General features: G+C 40.0%; 1 protein-coding gene across 9 annotated transcripts in view; it reads left to right on the forward strand.

Annotated features, from left to right (window-relative positions):
* OSBPL8 (oxysterol binding protein like 8) overlaps positions 1–23,162 on the forward strand; it is a 230,757-nt gene that overhangs the window by 190,205 nt on the left and 17,390 nt on the right. For all 9 annotated transcript variants that reach the window (XR_001942119.1, XM_018572747.1, XM_018572757.1 and 6 more), the window contains 8 exons: positions 5,880–6,051; positions 7,782–8,013; positions 10,256–10,440; positions 14,248–14,329; positions 14,996–15,094; positions 15,945–16,041; positions 16,858–16,956; positions 17,039–17,136. Coding sequence is in view for 8 of the 9 variants with exons in the window: in XM_018572747.1 (XP_018428249.1) it covers positions 5,880–6,051; positions 7,782–8,013; positions 10,256–10,440; positions 14,248–14,329; positions 14,996–15,094; positions 15,945–16,041; positions 16,858–16,956; positions 17,039–17,136 (1,064 nt within the window). In the remaining variant the exon portion in view is untranslated. The remainder of the gene's footprint in view (positions 1–5,879; positions 6,052–7,781; positions 8,014–10,255; positions 10,441–14,247; positions 14,330–14,995; positions 15,095–15,944; positions 16,042–16,857; positions 16,957–17,038; positions 17,137–23,162) is intronic.

A 23,162-nucleotide genomic window follows, 5' to 3' on the forward strand; every position in this document is an offset into this window, starting at 1 on the left:
CTTGAATAAGGAAAGCTGGTGGCGGTGGCTGGGGTTGGGGGGGGGGGTACAATGTCTATTGGCTCCAGCAGGAAAGTTTGAAAACGTTATTTTTTATCCACCTTTCTTGCTAGGCTTCCTCCTCTCTGCTTCTTTTACAAAAAGAAGCATGTTCTGGCCTGCTAGGCCGAGCCAAGTATGCATGTTATTGTAAAACCCATACTCGAACCTACCTTATATTTTTGGTGCAAAGATAAACATGGGCATGCACGGGCATAATCCATCTGTCCTCAAGTTTATGGCCCCATAACCCAAAGTAGCCAACCCAATCTCTGTTTATTGTGACCTGGCCTGCATATGATGAAAACTACTGTTCTAGGGGTTACTGTAGTCAGCACATTGATATTTACTTTATTCAGAAGGCCCAACCATAGCTAATAGTACAGGACAAAGAAAAGGTAAATAAAGTGTCTAACATTGTTTCAGCTTGGATGGTTAATCCCTTAGTTTTAAAGCAAACCTCAGGTTAAAAATGTAATATAGACCCGCTGCCCCCCCATCCCCAAGGGTACAGCTAAGTCAGTTCACAAAATTCTTAGAGTGGGGTACCCTGGAATCAATAATCAGTGCAGAGGTATTTATGGGGCTTGGAGGATTTGTTTTATTCTGGCAGCCTTTGTGTGATCAGCGGAACAAAAGTTGTTGTTTTTTTACTTTCAGTCTGCATTATTTTACATTTTTCAAGATTTTTTTTTGGGCTAAGTCAGTTTATTTTATATATCCATGAAACTTTAGGACGCTTCTGTTTTCTTGAATCATTAACATAACTTGGAAGGATGTTTTAGTTTCTCATACTAGCTGATAAAACAAAAGTGTTCTGTAAATTCTGAGTAAACTTGTTAAAATACAGAAGTTCCAGTAATAAAGACAGAGTGGATGGGTTGCTTCACTCTTCTACAACTGTTCACAGTCAATGGTATTTAGAGTGTTAATGTGGAATGACATTCCTGGGTTTTCATAGCTACTCTGTGGCATGCAGCGGACGTGTGGGAGGCAGCAGAAAGTGCCATTGTGCCAGCAAACAAAATGCTTGACTTTTCTACACAGACAAAGCGTCTATCACATTTTCAGATATGTTTGCTTAATCTGGAGGATTTTGTACATCGCATGATATTTGTGTAACTGTTTTCAATAAAAAATATACTTCAATCATTGTTGGTGCATGCAAATACAGCGTAACTTCCAAAGATCTTACTAAATCTAAGAGATAAACTATCAGTGTTAATAAATAACAAATATTTGTGAATTTTAAAGTGCCTTTTTGTGAATTGGTAAAAATCGAAAAAAAGTAAAACTGTTAATAAGCGACTTGAGCTTGAGGCTAGCATCACACCTACATTTTGTGGTAATGCATGGTTCACACAGTGCAGTGAGTTTTAAATGGCACCTTAATGCGTTTTGCTAGTGCACCTCAATGCATATGCAAGAACCATCTGTGTGCTGTGTTGAAAAAAAGATTCATGATGGTTCATGCACTGTAGTGTGCTGGCACCCTATTTAAGAGGAATAGACTTTTTCCGGTTAGAGCTGGGAAGAGCAGTAGGAGAGGAGAACGGACAGGGTTACCAGGGGTCCAAGAACGTCACCAGAACTTCAATGTAGATGTGAAAAAAGGTAGATTTATTGACACATATTTGTCATAAATGCAAGCGCTTTCGGGGCCTCACAGGTGTCCCCTTCATCAAGCTCAGAATGACAAAGTATACCAAAGACATCACCACTTGTATAGACATAAAGCAAGTGCATTAGAACAGATGAACCTCCCCCATCCCTGTGATTGTTTTCCCGCCATAATACTTCAAATAACACTTACAAGGAGCTAGTATGCAGCTGGAGAAGGCGCGCACCGCTGTCACGGCCGTTAAGCTGCCCACACAGTGGTTCGTCGTCATGCCAACATTATGCTATGGCTAAGCTCTGCCACGTCCACCAGCACATGACATATTTCACCTGAAGGCCCCGTTCACATTGAGCGATTTTTGCAGCGATATCGCTCATATTTCCGCGCGATATCGCTCTATGTAGCTTCACCAATACATTTCAATGTAGCTGTTCACATCTCGTCGCTCAATATCCCTCAATATCGCTTGTAGCTCGTCGCTGGTAGCTTGTCGCTCCTACATGACCCTTTTTTAGAGCGATTTTCAGCGATATTGCTCCTGATTGCATACAGCCCAATAGGAAAAAGTCACACTCGTCGCGCAATATCGCTCGTCGCGCAATATCGCTCAAAGTCGCGCGATTTTCATGTCGCTTAGTGTGAATGGGGCCTAAATGGTTGTTCATCCTACGCTATTACAATCCATAAAAAGGGAAACGCTAAAAAGCAGTGATATGAGAAAAAGGCATGAGTGACTAATATCCAAAGACAGAATGGACATGGATATTACCATATTAATTATTATCCGTACTGCGCATGCATGGTCGGACGGAGTTTCACATTCCAGCAGCTGCAATCGTAACCAACTGAAGCGGCCTGCGTTCCTCTAGGCTGGTGGTCGGGGCGGAGCTTAGCCATAGCATAATGTTGGCATGACAACGAACTGCCGTGTGGACAGCTTAACGGCCGTGACAGTGGTGCACGCTTTCTCCAGCTGCATACTCCCTCATTGTAAGTGTTTTTTGAATTATTATGGCGGGAAAGCAATCACAGGGATGGGGGAGGTTCTTCTGTTCCAATGCACTTGCTTTATGTCTATATAAGTGGTGATGTCTTTGGTATACTTTGTCATTCTGGGCTTGATGAAGATGACCCTGTGAGGCCCCGAAAGCGCTTGCATTTATGACAAATACGTGTCAATAAATCTACCTTTTTTCACATCTACATTGGAGTTCTGGTGACGTTCTTGGACTTCATGTTATTGCACTGTGCCATCCGTGGTCATTGCGAGCACCCACCTGAATAAGACAGGTTTTCATTTCTATCCGGGAAGGAGTGCAGCAAGATACATCTATACGTTAGTGGTAACAGGGGGACAATGGCTACAGCACTGAGAATGTGATTGGCAGCCATTTGGCTGCCAGATCACATCCACAGAGCTGCACAAATGTTTCAAGTTGTAAACTTGCAAATTCAATGAAGAGATCAGTCAGCTGTCAAAAGTTAGTCAGATCAGCTAGTGAACAGAGGGGACCACAGAAGAACTTGCACAGCACTGTACAATTGCTGTAAATGTAAACACCTGCTGGATCACATTTATAGAGATGCGCACCTTTTGTAGATTGAATGCACACTGGTCGATAAACAATCAGGAAGCTTGCATTAGAAGCAGGATGACAGCTGAAGAAGCTGGTGGTTGTACCACTGAAATCCAAAGTACACCGGCACAGTGCTGATCGATTGGGAGTTGGGGAGGGAGACACTGATACAGGAGGCGACACTCTCACCAAAGAGGGACATTGTAGACTGATCCCATGCCAATGCGATCGCAAGCTTTTTAGCTACTGATCACACTTATTCAATACAACACAAAGGGGCATATTAATAAAGCACTAAAACTGAGATTCAGCAAACATTCTCTGTAGGTGAATCTTAGCAGATCCATGTGTTGTTAAATGGCAGTGATTGAGTTAGATTTGTATTGGTTGCCATAAGATACTGCACTGTGTGCTGTGTCATTAGATAGTTTCTTAAGGCAATTCTCAAGGGGTAATTAATGTGTGTGTTGTTCTTCATCATAGTGCCACAGCTAATTATGGAGTTGTATCTAAGTATCAGAAATAATGTTCATACGGCAGCACTATGAAAGTAGACATTTTATAAGCTGTATTTCCCAGTGTTGCATCACTCTGAAGTGTAGTTGAAAGCACAGTAACCCATTGTTGACATTTCCTGTGTGTCCAATTGGCATTGTAAATGAATAGAATTACAAACTTTCTTTGTACAGAAAGGCTATGTGCCAAGAGAGTCAGTTCTAGGCTGCTTGTTTTAACGGCATTTATTTTAGCACACAATTTTCTCCACATAATATTCAACTTGGAAACATAAATATTACATAAGCGTGGAATTTATTTTGCATTATAGTCTTTGAAAACCTTTTTTTCCACTTAAATCCGTATTTTCCTGTACCTCAAATGGTCAGGTTTCTGCCGTCCTCAATACACACCTCATGGTTAACACCAGCTAAAAGGTAGTAGTATGTTAACATGCAAAAATGATTTGCGTTAATATTGTAAATAGACTTCATATACAAAACATCGAAATCATTGATAATATAGTGTGCATGTGTGAAGTTCAGCTAATCTGTGCAATGCAATCAGATTCTCAAAGCGTTACTCACATGGTCATCTCACTTCAACACTTTATTTTGGTAAAGTTGAAATTATCACAAATAATTATCACAGAATTTTTTTAATGAATGCACTGATGTGCCTGCATGTAGGTTATTGTTTTTATGTAGCATTTTTTTGTGTAAAAGTCACTTCAGAGTGATTGCATGGATTTTTTACTTCTAAAGATATTTTTAGTGTATATCTGTGAAGTGTCTATTAAGGTTAGCAGGAAAAGAAGGCCTTTAAGTAGTGATAAAACAATGACTCAAAATGAAATACAGATATTTGAGAAATGGAGACTTTCAATAGTCAAAGCTGAAATAGGGGATATAAAAGACATAGACTAATGCAGCTCTAATTTTTAGTTCATTGTTCATTGAGAAGTATTGGGAGAATAAAATGTACTCTTCGTAATAGTTTAAGGCCAGTGAGCGACACTGCTCTATAGCTCGAGAACTGATCGATCACAACTACTGATTGGTCAACTCACGGCTTCTTCCTGCAGAGAGCGCTGTCAGTCACCACTTCCTGCAGGAATTCCCCCCTCCTTTCTCTGTTCCTCCAGCATTCATTGGAGGGACGGACAGGGTAGGTGGCGAGCACAGCTGGCTCTTAAGAGGCAGAGCCAGTTGTCAATCAGGCAGTGGGGTGGATTCCGACAATATTGTCAGGATCTTTCCCGGCTGCAACGCAGCCCCGCACTGTCAGCATAGCAGACAGAAGCCTGCTATAGGCTGAGCTTTGGATCACAGGAAGACATTAGCAAATATACTCCTCCTGTGACCCAAAAGAGAACTAGAGCCCAAACAAATGTTTGGCTGTAGGTGTTTTTTAATACATATTTTTTTCTAAATGCGAGCAGTCTAAAAGTACCTGAATTTTATGTGTTATGGGCCTCTTCCATTTGTGGTAGAAAAAAGGTACTGTGGAAGAAGTCTCTGGATCAAACGTGAATACTGCAGTAAAAGCTGGTTTTGTTATTTTATCTCTAATGGGCAATTCCTTTTAATATCAAATGTTTGGCTGGAGTTATGCTTTAAATCATCTCTTTAGGAAAAATAATAATTTAACACAATGCAATATTTCTATTTGAAAATTCAAACATTTTGATTTAAAAGCTATCATGAGATAAAAACAATCATGAATAAATAACCTCATGCGACCTTGTAAAGAAAGTTGGCTTTAGTTAGCTGAGGTCACTATTTTTATGGTAAAAAAATAAACACACTACATGCATTATGATTTAGTGAATTGACTCTCTTGTCTGCTATATGAACATCGTGCACATTAGTGAAATTATCTTGCAAACTTTTTGTTTTAGTTGTAAATAATCTAATTAGTTTATGTGATAACAGTACTTTGATGGCACAATGAGCAGATAGAACTAGTTCTAAATGGTTTAGCCAGTGCCTGTACCAAAAACAGGGTGCCCAAATGGATTGCCACCTGCAGGCTGCATGCCTTAGCATTATTGTAAACTTAAAAGCTTGGAGCTAATAAACTCTAATGGCTTTTATATATTTTAGGGATGTGATAATAATTTTATGTGCATCTGTGTTTTATACTAGGAAGGTGCTGGATGGATGCACTAGAGCTGGCTCTAAAATGCTCCAGCCTGCTGAAACGCACCATGATCAGGGAAGGTAAAGAGCATGAACTGAACTCCTCTAACGAGAACAGCCACGTAAATTTCTATGGCTTGCTAAGGGCAAACAACATCCACAGCAATGAAAATTTCCAGTAAGTATTGTCCAGCTCTGTTCTTTCACTGCTCTAAAAATAAAACTAAAGTCAATATGTTCTGAACCAAATCTGCCTTAATAATTTACATTAGTGCAGTCTATTCAGTGCAGCTTAGTTGGTGCATTGAATTTGAAATATTAGCAGATGTCCAGGTTATAAGCTTTAACATTTTCAGACTTGCTGAAGTAGTTTTGCATTTCGATACCTAGATTTGCAAAGATGTAAAGCACGATTGCGATGCCAAGGTAGCTCTGCAAAATGTGGCCCCTAACATGCACTAGGTTGGCACCCAAATATGGATATGTGTAGCAATACACAAACTGATAGCTTGCTTACCATTCTGATAACTCCAACCTCTTTAAAGACATCCTATTGAAGAAAATATATTGCAAAGCTGCCCTGTTGAAGAGGTTTTTATACTTGCCTTTCTGGCGGGTGATGAGTGGAATCGTTCTTGTGTTGAAGAGCTCCAGGCACCATTGCTATCTGACATACTATCTGTGTGTGTTCCCTAATGTGTTGCCCACTGTGTGCTGTGGTCCCTTTGGCAACAAGTTACTGCAGAACTGTAAGGGCTTGTTCACACGACGTCCAGACCAGAACCATGTGCTCCTGCACCCTAAATTCATCCCAATGTATCCCTATGTGTTTTATGGGCTACAGTTTTCACGTGCGCAGTCTGTTCCGGTCTGGACAGAGAAAATACTGCATGTCACATTTTGTACAGTCCGGAAACGCACGAACGCGTCAAACGCACCGCAGCTAACATACTGACAGCCCTACTCGCAACAAAAAAATATATATTTTTTTTTTAACTGGAACGCGTCAAAAACGCACTGCACGCATAGCACTGCGTCTGCAGATCTGCTCCAGATCTGGACCAGAAATTCGTGTGAACAAGCCTTAAAGGAGAACTATGGGGTTAAGTCTTTTCCCCATAGTTCTCCTTAGGGTAACAGGAGGACACAAACTAGCATCCTCCCGTCACCCTAGGCTCAGTATACCACGAGGTATACTGAGACGCCGCAGTATACCGCAAGCAGCTGCTCGCGGTATACTGAGACGCCGCAGCTGAAGCAGATCCCGACAATTGTGCCGGGATCCGCCCAGCTGCGTGACTGACAGCTGGCTCTGCCTATCTAAAGGCAAAGCCAGCTGTACCCTCCCCCATCTGTTCCACCAGTCAGCGCTGGCGGAGCGGGGAATCCAGCCCCTCCCCTGTCACGGCAGAGAGCCGTGACAGGATCGAGAGGTGAGCGAACGCCGGTATGTGTTCGCTCACCTCCTGATCTACTGAGCCGACCTGTGACAGTCTCATTGTCACAGGTCGGCTAGAACTATGAGGTGAGTGAAAATCACTCACCTCATAGCTCGTTTTAAAAGTGAATTTTTGTTATCCTATAAGAAACATCTAAAAATGGTAAATGCAGTACCCTTAAAGATTTAACTTTCGTCTTGAATTCCTCCTCTAAATTATTCATGCACTACCTGTGCATATGCACTTCTGTGCCTTGAGCATTATAGCTGTATATCTTCAATGTGAGAACTAAGGTACTGTTGCATGCGACTTCTAGTTTAATGAGATGTATATCTTTTGTCAACCAGCGAATGATCTGACCAATCGTGGTCATCTTAATTTTACAGCTCTGCAGACTAGATCTTCAGTCACAGGGGATTTTGTTTTTTTTTCATGGGGATTTCAGGTCACATTGTGTTTTGTGTTCCAGGTTAAATGACAGTGAAATTGAAAGACAACACTTTAAAGATCAGGACACTTATTCTGACAAATCGGACAAGGATAATGATCACGAGGAGTCTGACAATGATGGGCTTGGCAAAAGTGAGGAGAGTGACAGCGATACCTCAGAGAGACAAGATGACTCCTTTATTGACCCTGAACCAACTGATATAATTAAGGAGACAACATATGTGGAGGAGTCGCATGAAGAACTGGGAGAGGTAAGGAAAAAGCTACCCCATCATTGCCAACATCTGCGTAGTAGATTCAGTGTAGTTATTTTTTCCCAATGTCAGAGATAACAGCCTGCCTTGATAAATTCTGAGTATTTTCTGCAGGATGGGTTGCTGCTGGGTACGAATATTTTTTGTTAGGATGGCGCTTAAACACTATCATTGGTTCCTGCAGTAAAGTAAATTGATTACTCTCACTACTCCTTTTCTATATTACAGCACATGCCTAGAAGGGCTGAAATGAGAGCTATTTTCTTAGCCTTCCTGTCTGCGGCTGTCTATTACTATACATGCTTGGCATCCTAATAAGTTCATTTCTACTTTAGACTCTACTTTAGACTAGCAGTTTGTTAAATGAATGTGCATCACAGGAATGTGATCTTGGAATATGTAACTAAATTGCAGTTTTAAAGTATGAAACATTTCAAGTACTTCAGAATCATGTTTGAGTTAAGGGAAGAACATTAAAATAATAAGCAGACTCGGGTTTTGACTGAACCGTATAGCTCCTCTGGTCATGGGTAATAACCAATGTTACACATTCACGTGGTGGATATAAGATGTTTCTACTGCGTTGCTATTAAACATCTTTTCAGGCATTTCTATTCTTTTTGGAAAGGACAGGAAAAGTGTAATGTATTATGAGCTGCCTTACCAGTGGGATTGCTCCAGTATAGTTAAGAGATGTCCCAATTGTACAACTGTAATAGTCTTGCATACAAAATTTGATCACCCAACACTCTTCTTGTGATACTTTTCCACCCCCAAACCAGCAGAAAATATACAAGCTGGTAGCTTGTATCTTGGGAGGTTTGGGTAAAAGTGAATAAATTAAGCTGCAGTTATACTGTTATTGTTTCTTTTCCTACACCCAGTCACTGTGCACTCTACATTCAATCCTATGGTGCACTCTCCATCCATTCCTATGAAAAGTTTGTAATCTGCACAAACTGTGCATAGTACTGAATAATTAGTGCAGAGTACCAGTGCGGGCCCAGTTCAGAACATTTTCACTGGCTGTTATGTGACTTCATTGGTGATAACCCATTGAATTGGGAATAGGAGAAGACTGACAGGGAGGGCTGGGTATCAGGAGGATACTGGAGGTGCATTTGCACTTTAAGGTATTTCAACTGTATATTAGCAGTTGAAGTATCCAAAAATGCTTTTGTGTGGGATCTCAGAGTTGAGCTTTAAAGGAAACCTATACTAAGAGGTGGTTAATAAGTAAGAATATTGTTACAAAGAGAGCTGGGCAAATAAAATTTTCAGTAGGGCAGCAGTGGCAGTCTTTGTGTATCTGACCGTACAGGAGCACCTATGAATAAAGCTGTGGTTTGTTTACAAGCATTAAGCTAGCCATACACTCCTAGACTTTACTCAAGAAGTGGTCAAAATTTGCTCAGTGTATGGCCAGCTTTGGAATGGTTGGCCAATTATAAACATGCCCCTTTCAAGTCGTCAGTGGTGCTGATCCAGGTACATCCAATCTAAAGGAGGCCTTTGCACTCATGAATAGAAATCTAGACAGATTTTCTATTTTCTAATTGTCTAAAGTATCATTACAACCAAAACCTTCTCCTTATTTCTGTTCTGGTGGCAACTCAAAACTTTGAATTTACCCTCACTTTACTTTTCTGTGACATTGGTGATTAGGACAATTGATGAGAATGAATCTCCCTAACAGGGAGTAATAAACACATGACAGTGGTTCGAACTCCCTACTGCTCTGACTAAAACAAAAAAAAAAAAGGTTTTCCCTTTAGTTATAATTCAAATCTAGGCAAATGCAGGCCTAAAGCTCAATTGTACAGCTTGCCCCCCTTTCAACATCAACTAGTGTTGAACTACAAATGGTTTTAATTATTCAGCTATTGTTTACTAAGATCTTACATGAGTTTAATGCTTAACTACTAGTGCACAATGTGGAATATGAAAAAAGGTGGGTTTTGGGCTTACCAGAGGACTTGTCCATTATACTGTATACCACATATATAGTTCACTAAAAAATGAATGGAGCAAGTTTTGTGATTGCACACTGTATTTAGAAAGCTAGTATTTGGTGTAAACACACAGAAATCTTTTCTTTGTTTCCATACCAAATATGTGCATGTTGTGAAACAAGCAAAGGCACAGGTTATTGAAATATCTTATGGCATTTTGTAAATAATCTGCATGAGTGGCAGCATTGTTCTTTGTGGACCTCTTATTTTTCGCCTTTCATTTCAAGGCCGGTGAAGCATCACAGACTGAGACTGTTTCAGAAGAGCACAAAAGTTTGATCTGGACATTATTAAAGCAAGTACGGCCGGGGATGGACTTGTCCAAAGTGGTGCTTCCCACCTTTATACTGGAACCTCGTTCTTTCCTGGACAAGCTCTCAGACTATTACTATCATGCAGACTTCCTCTCTGAGTGAGTGTAACTCAGCCATCTCTATCAGTCAAGGCTAATGAAATGGAACTGAACAGTTATTAGGTTTAAATATAAATTGTTTAACATGTAATATACGGGACCACATCATATCTTTTATGTCTAAAGCATTTGTGGACACTGTTTTACTCATCACAATCTTCATTAATTTTGTATTGGTTCATTTAGCTGTCATGCGTAAAGTAGTAAAGCTGTAGACTCCTTTGGGTTTATTTATAAACCCTGCGCTTCAAACATTCGTTTTGTGTGAATAATGCCAAAAACAAATATTCCTAATATATTGTTTTCCCACTTTGAATGTAGTGTTTTAATACTGCATTATGGCCATTAGATTGAGCAGTGGAGAAAAGAAAATGCATACAGTACTTATTTTCTACACTGCTCAACTCTATCTAGTGACAATAGTGTATTACAGCATTACATTCAAACTGGGGGGGGAAAAATACATTGGGAAAAAATACATCAATCATTCACAGATATTCGTAGGGTGAAGGGCCCTGTGAATTATTTATAAATGGACCCCCATGCTTGCAATTTTGTGCATTTTAAACAGCACTGAACCTGCAGTTTAGCTGGTAGCTGTGACCTCACTGCTTGCACATGATTATTATGCAGTGGGAACATTCAAGAGCTCACTTCAGTAAATATTGAATAAAGATCAATGTTTATGGTTTCCCCCATGGCAGCAAGTAAATTCTGAACATTTGCCAAGAACACAGTGGCAAGAACCAGAACAAAATTATGATAATACGATTGACAACAGGTTCTGTTTTCTTGGACTTTTAATTGTTTCTTGGACTTTTATATTATAAACTGTTTCCCAGGCCTGGTGGCAGGACAGTTTTTACTAGAGACACTTCCATAACCTGCAGAAGTGGTGAGTTGACGAGATTCTACCATGCATCTTCTGGGTCAGATGTGATATAAAAATTATTGTTTCTGGCTGGTGATGTCACATACAAGACAGTTACTTATAGAAGTTCCAGCTTGTAGTATAAGGTTCTACATAGACTCTGTGTTCCCATGGATTGCACAGAGTTTTTCTTGTTCCTGGCTAGTGATGTCATATTACAGAAGTAACAATACTCAGTGTGAAGTCCTATATAGTCTTTGTCCAGTCTTTGTCCTAATTTTTTTTATACAGTTGTATAACAAATCCCATCAGTTATTGTTCGGGTGAGCGTATTCTTATTTTCCTACCTCCAGTCGTATGCAGATAAACATACACTAGGGCAGATAGTATGTGTTTTGGAGTATGGTGAAACCAAAGCACTAAGGGAATATTCACGCAAAAACAATAAAGACATGCAGACTCCATGCTGATAGATTGCATTTGGGGTTTGAACTCATGATCCAGGGTCTGCAAGGCAGTGTGCTAAGCACATCGTGCCCTGAAAGATCACATTGTATTGATATAGATAGGGAGAGCTATCATTTAAAGAGAAATCCTATGACTTTTAAGTATATAATAATTGGTACCCATAGCTTTGTTTCTTGTTTAGGGAAATCACAAAACACTAAATATGGTGAAATTGCGCATACTGGCTATGTTATTTTGGTCTTGGCAAATAAATGACAGGGAGCTCTGCAAAACAAGATCTCATCACCATAATAATCATCTTGTGTATGTTTCTCCATATGCCAAATTACCCCTCTTGCTGTTTATTATTCTGTACGTAGCTGAGACACAGTAACATAACACTCAAGGCAATGTCATTCCATGTCTGTACATATATGGCAGCTAAGCACTGCTCTCGGCTATGTCTGGATGTACACAATCATGCATGGCATAACATTTATTTAAGGGTTGTTTAAATGTTACCATATTAAATGCAATATGGATGAAGTTTGTAATTACCTAAGAAAGTGGTATATTTATGTTGCATGTTTCTTTGCTTTTCTTATAGGATTAAGGTACCTCATATTCAGTTTTAGCTAGATCAAGGTGCCAGTTCTAATGCATTGGGTTGAAAACATGTGAGGGCAATTGTTTTGACAGAAATAGTCGATCAGGTAGACTTTATAAGAAGCTTTCTTTTACGTTACCTCCCCCATTGCATAAACATGCACACTAAGTGGTACCAGTGTATTTATTGCTGTCTGTATCCCTATTGGGGAGGTTTCCCCTCACTTCCTGTCTGGACAGGAAGCAGCAGGAAATCTCTCCAGCAGACACAAATTTAGTAGAGTTTGGAAGGGTTAGAGCATCTGACATTGATTGTTATGGCTGGCTGTGTCTTCCTGTCCTGGTGAAAACATTACACCTCATTTCCTGTATGGGCATCATGGACAAGGTGTAAGGGAAAATATCCCCGATGGGGACACAAGAATAAAAGCCTGATAAGTAACTTTAAAGAAATAGCCAAGTCCAAGAACAAAAAGGTAATGTGTTGCAGTTTACCAGTGCTTAGATAAGTTAGCTGCATTAGTTTAGTTTTTTTTCAGGCTACCTGTTGATCTTGCCAGAAATTCAATATCTTTGTCACTTTCTGTGAGCTGAACTGAAAGCACAAAACAATCTTACCTTCTATGGGTAAACTACTAATCTCCCCCTATACCCCATGTAATAGAAATGAACAAAGGCAGAAATGTTGGCAGTCTCCCGGCATAGATACAGTGCAGGAGTGAGTGTAGCCACCCTAGGACAGGCAGTGTGATATTTGCAGGATCACCAGGTAAAAATAAAGGAAAACTCCTGCAGGCATCCCATCTAAGAACTGGTAAGCTGCAGTATGTTCATTCAGAACAATAACACTAAGCCCCAAGACTCTCTATAGATAGGCAGTAGTCTAACTGAAAGCAACGGATTATGAGATATCCATCCTTCTCCTTCATCACACAACCACAGGGGCCAGCAAAGTCTTCCGTCTGATTTGCTTGACTGGTAAATGTAAGGACCTAAGTGATGGGCAATCTCACAATGGAGGCTAACTGGTTTGCAGAAAAACAAAAGTGTATAAGTACACTTGCGTGTGGATGTGGGGACCAGAGGAGAGGCGGCCTGGGAAGAGGATCGAGATGTCCGAGGTCTGTGTTCTCTCGCATGGCTGGTCTGCTGTCAGGAGGTGCCTGTCCAGGATGGAGAGTGCGGGGCTGAGGACCGAAGGAGATAAAGGGCAGGGACTCCGTCCGTATCACTGCTATGTGAACAGGGAGTCAGTGCAGTGTGGGCAGAGCTCGGAGGCACTTGATCCGACTGGTCAATCCGTGTTTGCGGCTGTGGATGACAGTTATCAGCACGGGATGCGGTCCTGTCCCTGTGGGTCTGAGTAAAGTAGTGTGCAGTACGTCTGGTGACAGCGATGGTGGGAGAGCTGTCAAAGCGGCAGACGGTCACGTTTATGGTGGCAGAGGATTCGTGCATAACGGGGGAGTTTTTCTTTTGTTACCACCGCAGGTTCCTCCTCCTGTTTTGCAGGGCAGCATAACATTTACTTAGGGCCCCTTCCAAGACCGCTGTTTGTTGTTTTGTGTTTTTTGACTGGTAAATGTGCATCTTGTTTTGTTAGCATTTTACTTCCCTTTTTTCATAGGAAAAAATTGGACTGGCACCTGTTAAAAAAAATCTGTGTGTGAGTAGGCAGGTCAGGAGACCTTGTATGCGAGTGTCATTTTTACCCAACCTATCTAGACATCTAGAGATCCATTTACTATCATTCATTTTTTTATTTTTGGGAGTTCTCATGAAAAGGTTAACCTAAGTGTTTTTTTTCTACCCCTGGAATCTGTAAATAATTTATTGTGATAGCTGAAATACCAAATGGATGATTTATCTTTTTTTGTAACCAGAGCGGCTCTAGAAGAAAATCCCTACAGCCGGATGCAGAAAGTGGTGAAGTGGTATCTGTCGGGATTTTACAAAAAGCCAAAGGTTCGATTGTAATTTTTATAGTATTTTTATAGGATACTTTCATGCTGGATTGTTTTCTTTATTTCCTCTTGTTCTTTAGTATGTTCACATGAAAGTGATGAAAATCTCTTAGACTAAGGAGAGAGCCTATGTTGCTGCCCACTCTTTGCAGGACAATGCAGTGCTTACTTTACAATGCTCCTGCATTTTACGAGTCATTCAAAATATTCATGCCGCAGTGTGGAAATTATGGTGTCCTGCTGAGGCCTCTGCTAAACACTGTAGAGAGAAATCCATGATTGTAGAAGCGACTTGTCACATAATGTGAAGGACATAGGCATGCTTGGGATACAAAAAAGAGAAAATACATAAGTATTTCCAGTAGACTAAAGGCACTACTGTCATCATTCTTCTTCCAGTATATCATTGTGACAGAACTGTGGCATCCTAAAAGTAAAGTTCAGGTGCAAGTACATGTTTTAATACAGTCAATACAGTCACGCTGCTACACTTGAATCCTTGTATCATAGCTTAACCAGACCTGTGTGCATTAAGGAAATGTAATCTGTGTTCGTGTTATGAATGGAAAATGGAGCTGGAGGGAACATTTTGATCTGAAAATATATAACTGCATACAATTAGGTTTGTTGATTTTTTTTTTTTTAATTTTTTTTTTTGCTTTTTAAGGGTCTGAAGAAACCTTACAACCCTATCCTTGGAGAAACCTTCCGCTGCTTGTGGATCCATCCAAAAACTAATAGCAAGACCTATTACATTGCTGAGCAGGTATGGACATTTCCTGAAGGTTTTAGCACAGTCTAGGTTTGAACTTGTATAGAATAATTAATATCACTGACATAAAGAAGTTGCAGCATGCACGGCATTTAACAAGCTATTCTAACACAAATAGCTGTACATATTTATCAGTCTACTTTGCTAGAATTATGATGATAAACACCTAAACTGTCACTTTTGATCATTCTTATGGCCATAAAATGCACCTAAATACTCTGTATGTAAAAGGCTTCCTCTCTGTTACATCTGCCCTTCCCAGCTAAAATGCATTGTCTTAAGAGTACAGACAGAGGCTCCTTTGTTTACAAAAAGTGCTGCAAAAGCTGTTCAAAAATATGCTGTAACAACATATAGTAACTGCATTTTGAGTAGTCCCAGCAGCCACGTGAGTAGGGGGAAAAATGTCTTTATAAAACCCAAAGTTAACTGTAATTTAGCTCTGAATAACTCTTTCTCCCCTTCTGTCAGATATTATGTTTTTGCTGATTTTATTTATTTTTTTATGTAAACTTCAGGGACAGTTCCTCTTAAAAATTGTCAATAGAGTTGGTTGCAATTTGCAGAGGAGGCTCATTTGTAATTTCTTGCTGTGCCTAGGAAGCTTTTTCAAATTGTCCACAAATTCTAAGATGTCAGAATACATCATGTACATATCTTTATTTGCACAACTTCAGATTGAAAGGTGTCAGCCAGTGTGACTTTAAAATGTCTTACAGTGCTGAAACCTTTTTTTGTTTAATATGCTTTTAATAATTATTTACTTTTCAGTCTTTGTTAATTTGAGGCCTGACGAGCCTTGTTAATAAATTATTTTTCATTGTTGACTTAACTTTATTACTAGGTTTCCCATCATCCACCAGTGTCTGCCTTTTATGTCAGTAACCGGAAAGATGGATTTTGTCTAAGTGGAAGTATTTTGGCCAAATCTAAATTTTATGGTAAGCCTGAACAGTCCTGTAAATTACAGCAGCATGGAAATGTATTACATTGCTTTGTACAACATTGCTTTGTACCACAGTTAAAGCAGGCATAGCCCCTGATAATATATTTTCATTGTATGTGCATGCGTGCTAAGCAATGTTTAACACCTAAAGTAGAACTCCAGCTCTGACAGGGCCACTGGGATCCTGTAATACACTGTAGTAGCCAAAGTGTAGTACAACATCTTCCAGCTCCCTGCTACAGCTACTATGCTGAATGACTTTCCTGTGCTGTAAAACGCAGAGAGTCAATTCTAAGTATAGTGGCAATTCAGAGGACACCTAGTATTTCTCTGAATGAATACTAGGTGTTCTCTGATTGGACAAGGGGCGGTGACATCCTGCGTCTTCTATCACGCTGCAATGCACGACTATGGAAATCACATTATTCTTAATGGTGCCCATTCACATTGATCCAACATGGATGCAGATGCTTCTTTTGGCACTATGCAGTGCATTTTTGACTCCCTTGACTTCAAAGAGAGCACATGCAAATGCATATACACGTATTTAGGCGTGTTTTTGGTGCGTTTTTTCTGCTTGGGTCTCCTCAAAGGAAGATTACACCTAATGATGTCACAGGGGATATTGACTGTCATTGTTCAAAAGAAAAACTCATAAAGCCTGAAAGCACATCAGAAATACGCATAGACGAATAATTGAAAGCAAGACATTTACATTTATATGACATTATAAGAACATATGCAACAACATATTTGGTTTAAGTGTTTAGATTTAGATAGACTTTCATTTTCCAAAATTCTTGCCCCACAGGCAATTCTCTGTCAGCTCTTCTGGAAGGAGAAGGCAGACTAACATTCCTTAACAGAGGAGAGGATTACACAATTACTATGCCATATGCACACTGTAAAGGTAAGATTTCTCCTACCTAGGAATGAGTTATTGTATTGTCTAATAACTTGCAGTTGTAGCACCTATGTATGTGTCTCTACAGGAATTCTTTATGGCACCATGACGCTAGAGCTTGGAGGAAATGTCACCATTACCTGTGAGAAGACAGGTTATAGTGCCGTTCTGGAGTTTAAATTAAAGGTATGCATGCTTCTCTTTTTATATAAACTGAGTGATTGCTTTATTAGGCACACCAAGAACCATCGTATAAATGACTGATCGTGAATGGTACATTATGAAGCAAGCTGAGAATTAATAAAATAAGCAACACTGAGATGGATGCTTCTAGACATTGAGTGATGAACAGGAACATTACTTTACTCTTTTTCTCTACACGCATACAACAGTTTTGCTGACTTGTTATTGTTTGTAGACTTTGGTTTTACTAATGGTTTATAAAAGGAGGATAGCCACGTTCTACGCTCTAACATGAGCCCAGCAGATAGAAAAAAATATCAGACTAATTAATTAGATTAATACTTTTTAAATATTTTGTGATAGTAGAAGTTCTAGAATGTTTACTAATGTCCATTGGGACCTATTGCTTTGCTTATCAGTGTATAATATATTTTGCAGAGGAAAGTCACTTTTTTTTTTCTTCTTGCCTCAGGTGAGCATTTATGTTTAAGATGTGCATGGGGCCATTATATGAGCAACCATTAGATATTTGTTTTGAGAGAAATTAATATACTGGTGTTGATGGTATCTATCTGAAATGCTATTTAACAGACAGTCATGTGAATCTCTGGCTTTCATACATTTTAGTCACTGAGCAGGAGTAGGTAGATTGGTTGGCTTTCACGGTATCTCTGTTTTATTGTCTATCTGGTCATAGCCATTGCTCCATAAAACTAGGATAGCTACTGATTGTGCTTAGGAAGTGGACATTAAAATTAGTTTACTGTGCATCTCTTTGGCTAAAGTTGTAGTGTTTATGGTCAATATACGGTATACATATACAAATGTAGGTGCCTTAGCATTTATATAAAATACATTTACAGGGTTATTCACAAAATGGTGAAGAGTTTGGAGAAGGCAGGAGACTTCTAGGACAACATAGCTGAACAGGAAAGTGAGCTGAATTGGAGAATTTTTCCAAATCAGCTATGTTGTCCTAGATTGTTCACTTCTTCTGCCTTCTCCAAACTCTTCACCCTTTTGAGAATAACCCTGTAAATGTTTTAATTATTAACTGTGTTAAATTGTGTTTCTTTAACTCTTATCTAGATCACTATTTCATTCTATGTAAGGATTTGTAAGATGAGGCACAACAAGCTACTCTTATTAGAGATCTGTTTTTCCCCTATGACTAACTAGTTCTGTATTATAGAGGCACTAACGTCACATGGTATCTCAGGGCTGTATGCTTACACCTTCTTAAGCTTCCAATTCCATAGGTGAAGAAAGAGTTCATAGCTTGGTAACTTATAATAATACATTATAAATGAGGCCACACAGTGTAGCTTTGATAGAGACAGAAGTATTCGTAATTATTTCATTTATTTTGGGTACATCTTTTTTATTCCTGCGGCCAAAAGAAATAAAATAAAATGTGTGAAGCACTACAAGGTATGTGTCTGGTCAATATTCAGAAATGCAGCTCCTACTGGCAACTACTTCAAGGAAACCTGCAGATCTTTTAATCAACTTAAACAGTTTTACTTGCCAGTAATGCTTAGATTATCTGCTCCTATTGCAGCTGATATGCCTTACCTAGAATTGATGGCAACCATCAATTATTTTCTTGCTCTCCTATACCCTACTTGCATGCTATGTCTTAGCTTGCTGTAGTTATAATTGTTTCCATGATATTGTACATTTCACACATGTTCGCATGAATCATGTACATTTTCAGTGCAATTTTAAGGCCACAAAAATGCCATTGTCACTGCATCAGACTGCTGTTATATTTTGCTTACAGGAAACATTGGGACACAGAGTTCAGATACAGATGAAAATGTTCATTTATCTAGCTGAGTTGAGAACACAGATGTTCCATAGCAGTACATGATGAAAATTAAGTCCCCTAAATCCACAAGCATTTTCATTATTTAAAGCGACTTGCTATTTTTAAAACCTGACGTAAAGGTCTCCCTGCAGCAAACAATAGATACCTGCCCCACTGCCATGACTGCCAGCACTCTGCTGTGTTGCAGAAGTAATCTATTTGAAAGATCTTCAGCTTCACACATACTTTCAGGTGTCTTGGATGCCTGGTTCAGACCTCTGTGTGTTGTGGTTCCTTCAGTTCTTTCCTCTATATATTGTAGTGACGTAGGGGCTGGTGAAAGGAACCACAGAGTGCAATGGGGGATGTCTGCATCCAACATTTCCAGAAGTGTCAAGTATAATATTTTTTTTAAGTAAGCTCCTCTTCTCTCCTTTCATGCAGTGATGTTTGGTGGCGCTGGCAATAGGACATGTATTTATTAACCCCTTCATGACTGAGCTAGTTTTCAGGTTCTGTTCATAAATGACTGACACATTTTTTACATTTTTGCTGTGTGATTCTTCCATAGCAGTAATATACTTTCTTACTAAATGTAATTGCTTATCAGTGTATAATATATTTTGCAGAGGAAAGTCACTTTTTTTTTTCTTCTTGCCTCAGGTGAGCATTTATGTTTAAGATGTGCATGGGGCCATTATATGAGCAACCATTAGATATTTGTTTTGAGAGAAATTAATATACTGGTGTTGATGGTATCTATCTGAAATGCTATTTAACAGACAGTCATGTGAATCTCTGGCTTTCATACATTTTAGTCACTGAGCAGGAGTAGGTAGATTGGTTGGCTTTCACGGTATCTCTGTTTTATTGTCTATCTGGTCATAGCCATTGCTCCATAAAACTAGGATAGCTACTGATTGTGCTTAGGAAGTGGACATTAAAATTAGTTTACTGTGCATCTCTTTGGCTAAAGTTGTAGTGTTTATGGTCAATATACGGTATACATATACAAATGTAGGTGCCTTAGCATTTATATAAAATACATTTACAGGGTTATTCACAAAATGGTGAAGAGTTTGGAGAAGGCAGGAGACTTCTAGGACAACATAGCTGAACAGGAAAGTGAGCTGAATTGGAGAATTTTTCCAAATCAGCTATGTTGTCCTAGATTGTTCACTTCTTCTGCCTTCTCCAAACTCTTCACCCTTTTGAGAATAACCCTGTAAATGTTTTAATTATTAACTGTGTTAAATTGTGTTTCTTTAACTCTTATCTAGATCACTATTTCATTCTATGTAAGGATTTGTAAGATGAGGCACAACAAGCTACTCTTATTAGAGATCTGTTTTTCCCCTATGACTAACTAGTTCTGTATTATAGAGGCACTAACGTCACATGGTATCTCAGGGCTGTATGCTTACACCTTCTTAAGCTTCCAATTCCATAGGTGAAGAAAGAGTTCATAGCTTGGTAACTTATAATAATACATTATAAATGAGGCCACACAGTGTAGCTTTGATAGAGACAGAAGTATTCGTAATTATTTCATTTATTTTGGGTACATCTTTTTTATTCCTGCGGCCAAAAGAAATAAAATAAAATGTGTGAAGCACTACAAGGTATGTGTCTGGTCAATATTCAGAAATGCAGCTCCTACTGGCAACTACTTCAAGGAAACCTGCAGATCTTTTAATCAACTTAAACAGTTTTACTTGCCAGTAATGCTTAGATTATCTGCTCCTATTGCAGCTGATATGCCTTACCTAGAATTGATGGCAACCATCAATTATTTTCTTGCTCTCCTATACCCTACTTGCATGCTATGTCTTAGCTTGCTGTAGTTATAATTGTTTCCATGATATTGTACATTTCACACATGTTCGCATGAATCATGTACATTTTCAGTGCAATTTTAAGGCCACAAAAATGCCATTGTCACTGCATCAGACTGCTGTTATATTTTGCTTACAGGAAACATTGGGACACAGAGTTCAGATACAGATGAAAATGTTCATTTATCTAGCTGAGTTGAGAACACAGATGTTCCATAGCAGTACATGATGAAAATTAAGTCCCCTAAATCCACAAGCATTTTCATTATTTAAAGCGACTTGCTATTTTTAAAACCTGACGTAAAGGTCTCCCTGCAGCAAACAATAGATACCTGCCCCACTGCCATGACTGCCAGCACTCTGCTGTGTTGCAGAAGTAATCTATTTGAAAGATCTTCAGCTTCACACATACTTTCAGGTGTCTTGGATGCCTGGTTCAGACCTCTGTGTGTTGTGGTTCCTTCAGTTCTTTCCTCTATATATTGTAGTGACGTAGGGGCTGGTGAAAGGAACCACAGAGTGCAATGGGGGATGTCTGCATCCAACATTTCCAGAAGTGTCAAGTATAATATTTTTTTTAAGTAAGCTCCTCTTCTCTCCTTTCATGCAGTGATGTTTGGTGGCGCTGGCAATAGGACATGTATTTATTAACCCCTTCATGACTGAGCTAGTTTTCAGGTTCTGTTCATAAATGACTGACACATTTTTTACATTTTTGCTGTGTGATTCTTCCATAGCAGTAATATACTTTCTTACTAAATGTACCCACACATATTATATATAGTTTTTTAGAGGACAGATAGGGCTATATAATTATATCACATATGTGTACCTAACCCCTCACTTTGTTTGAATAAAATAAGTTAAAGGAATTCTGATTCTATCATCATGTTATACAGTATTGTAATAGGAATACATACTATAGTTATTTTTGTTAAAGGAGAACTATTGGGTTAAGGCTTTTCCCCATAGTTCTCCTTAGGGTAACGGGAGGACACAAACTAGCATCCTCCCGTCACCCTAGGTTCAGTATACCGCGAGCTACAGCTGCTGCTCGTGGTATACTGAGATGCCGCAGCTGAAGCGGATCCCGACAATTGTGCCGGGATCCGCCCAGCTGTGTGACTGACAGCTGGCTCTGCCTATCTAGAGGCAGAGCCAGCTGTACCCGCCCCCTCCCCGCCCGTTCCGCCAGTCAGCGCTGGTGGATCGGAGGGGGGAATCCAGCCCCTCCCCTGTAACGGCAGAGAGCCGTGACAGGATCGAGAGGTGAGGGAACCCGGTATGTGTTTGCTCACCTCCCGATCTACTGAGCCGACCTGTGACAGTCTCATTGTCACCGGTCGGCTAGAACTATGAGGTGAGTGAAAAGCACCCACCTCATAGTTCTCCTTTAATGCAATCAAAGCTTACTTTACAAACAAATCTCTTGTATGTAGTGAGTGCTGCCTTCCACTTGCACATCACTTTCATAAACTTCCTGGATTCCCAGTGTGCTTTGCATCTCTTTGGCCTCATTCACACACGAATCGGCCTGCACGTACAGCTCCGTGCTGCGTGAGGGGCCATACCAAGTAGCTGCCTGGAAGGACAGGTGCTGCGTGTGATTAGAACGCAGCCCCCGTCCTTCTCTATGGGGCTACGCGGCCGTACGCCCCCCTACGCTCACCTCATTTGCAGGTCCGTAGGGGTGCGGGTTTTCTGGCCGGGGCGCATACATGTTCCATTCCGGCGGCGTATGAATACGATCACCCGCACCCCTACGGACCTGCAAATGAGGTGAGCGTAGGGGGGCGTACGGCCGTGTAGCCCCATAGAGAAGGACGGGAGCTGCGTTCTAATCACACGCAGCACCTGTCCTTCCCGGCAGCTACTTGGTACGGCCCCGCACGGAGCTGTACGTGCAGGCCGATTCATGTGTGAATGGGGCCTTACCCTGCTACTTAATGTGATGCAATCTCAATTTTTTTAAGAATACATATCCCATAATGCGTTGCTTTCAGCAAGCAATGAGAATGATACATTGTTCAGACAGCAGGCTTAGACTGGTGATACAAGGAAGTGCATATTCATAGGGCTGATTGAAATAATGATACTGCTTCGAGGAAGTACATCCTATGGGCATCTTCAGTAAATAAGATTACAAACTTCAAGGTCAATATGGTTATTAGGAGTGGGATAAAATATATGGAAATTCAATATAGAAATACATATTTATTTTTAGTTTTTGACCATACATACCCTTTCAATGTTTTAAGAATAGAGTCACTTTAAGGGCTTGTTCACACCAATTGCGGTGCGTTCCAGAGCATTAGCTGCTGGAACGCACAGCGATCAAACACTAAACTTCCCCCCTCGTTCTAAGGCGGGGGGGGGGGGGGGGG

The sequence above is a fragment of the Nanorana parkeri genome, unplaced genomic scaffold (assembly GCF_000935625.1).
Source record: "Nanorana parkeri isolate BGI_ZX_2015 unplaced genomic scaffold, ASM93562v1 scaffold45, whole genome shotgun sequence".
Taxonomy (NCBI): domain Eukaryota; kingdom Metazoa; phylum Chordata; class Amphibia; order Anura; family Dicroglossidae; genus Nanorana; species Nanorana parkeri.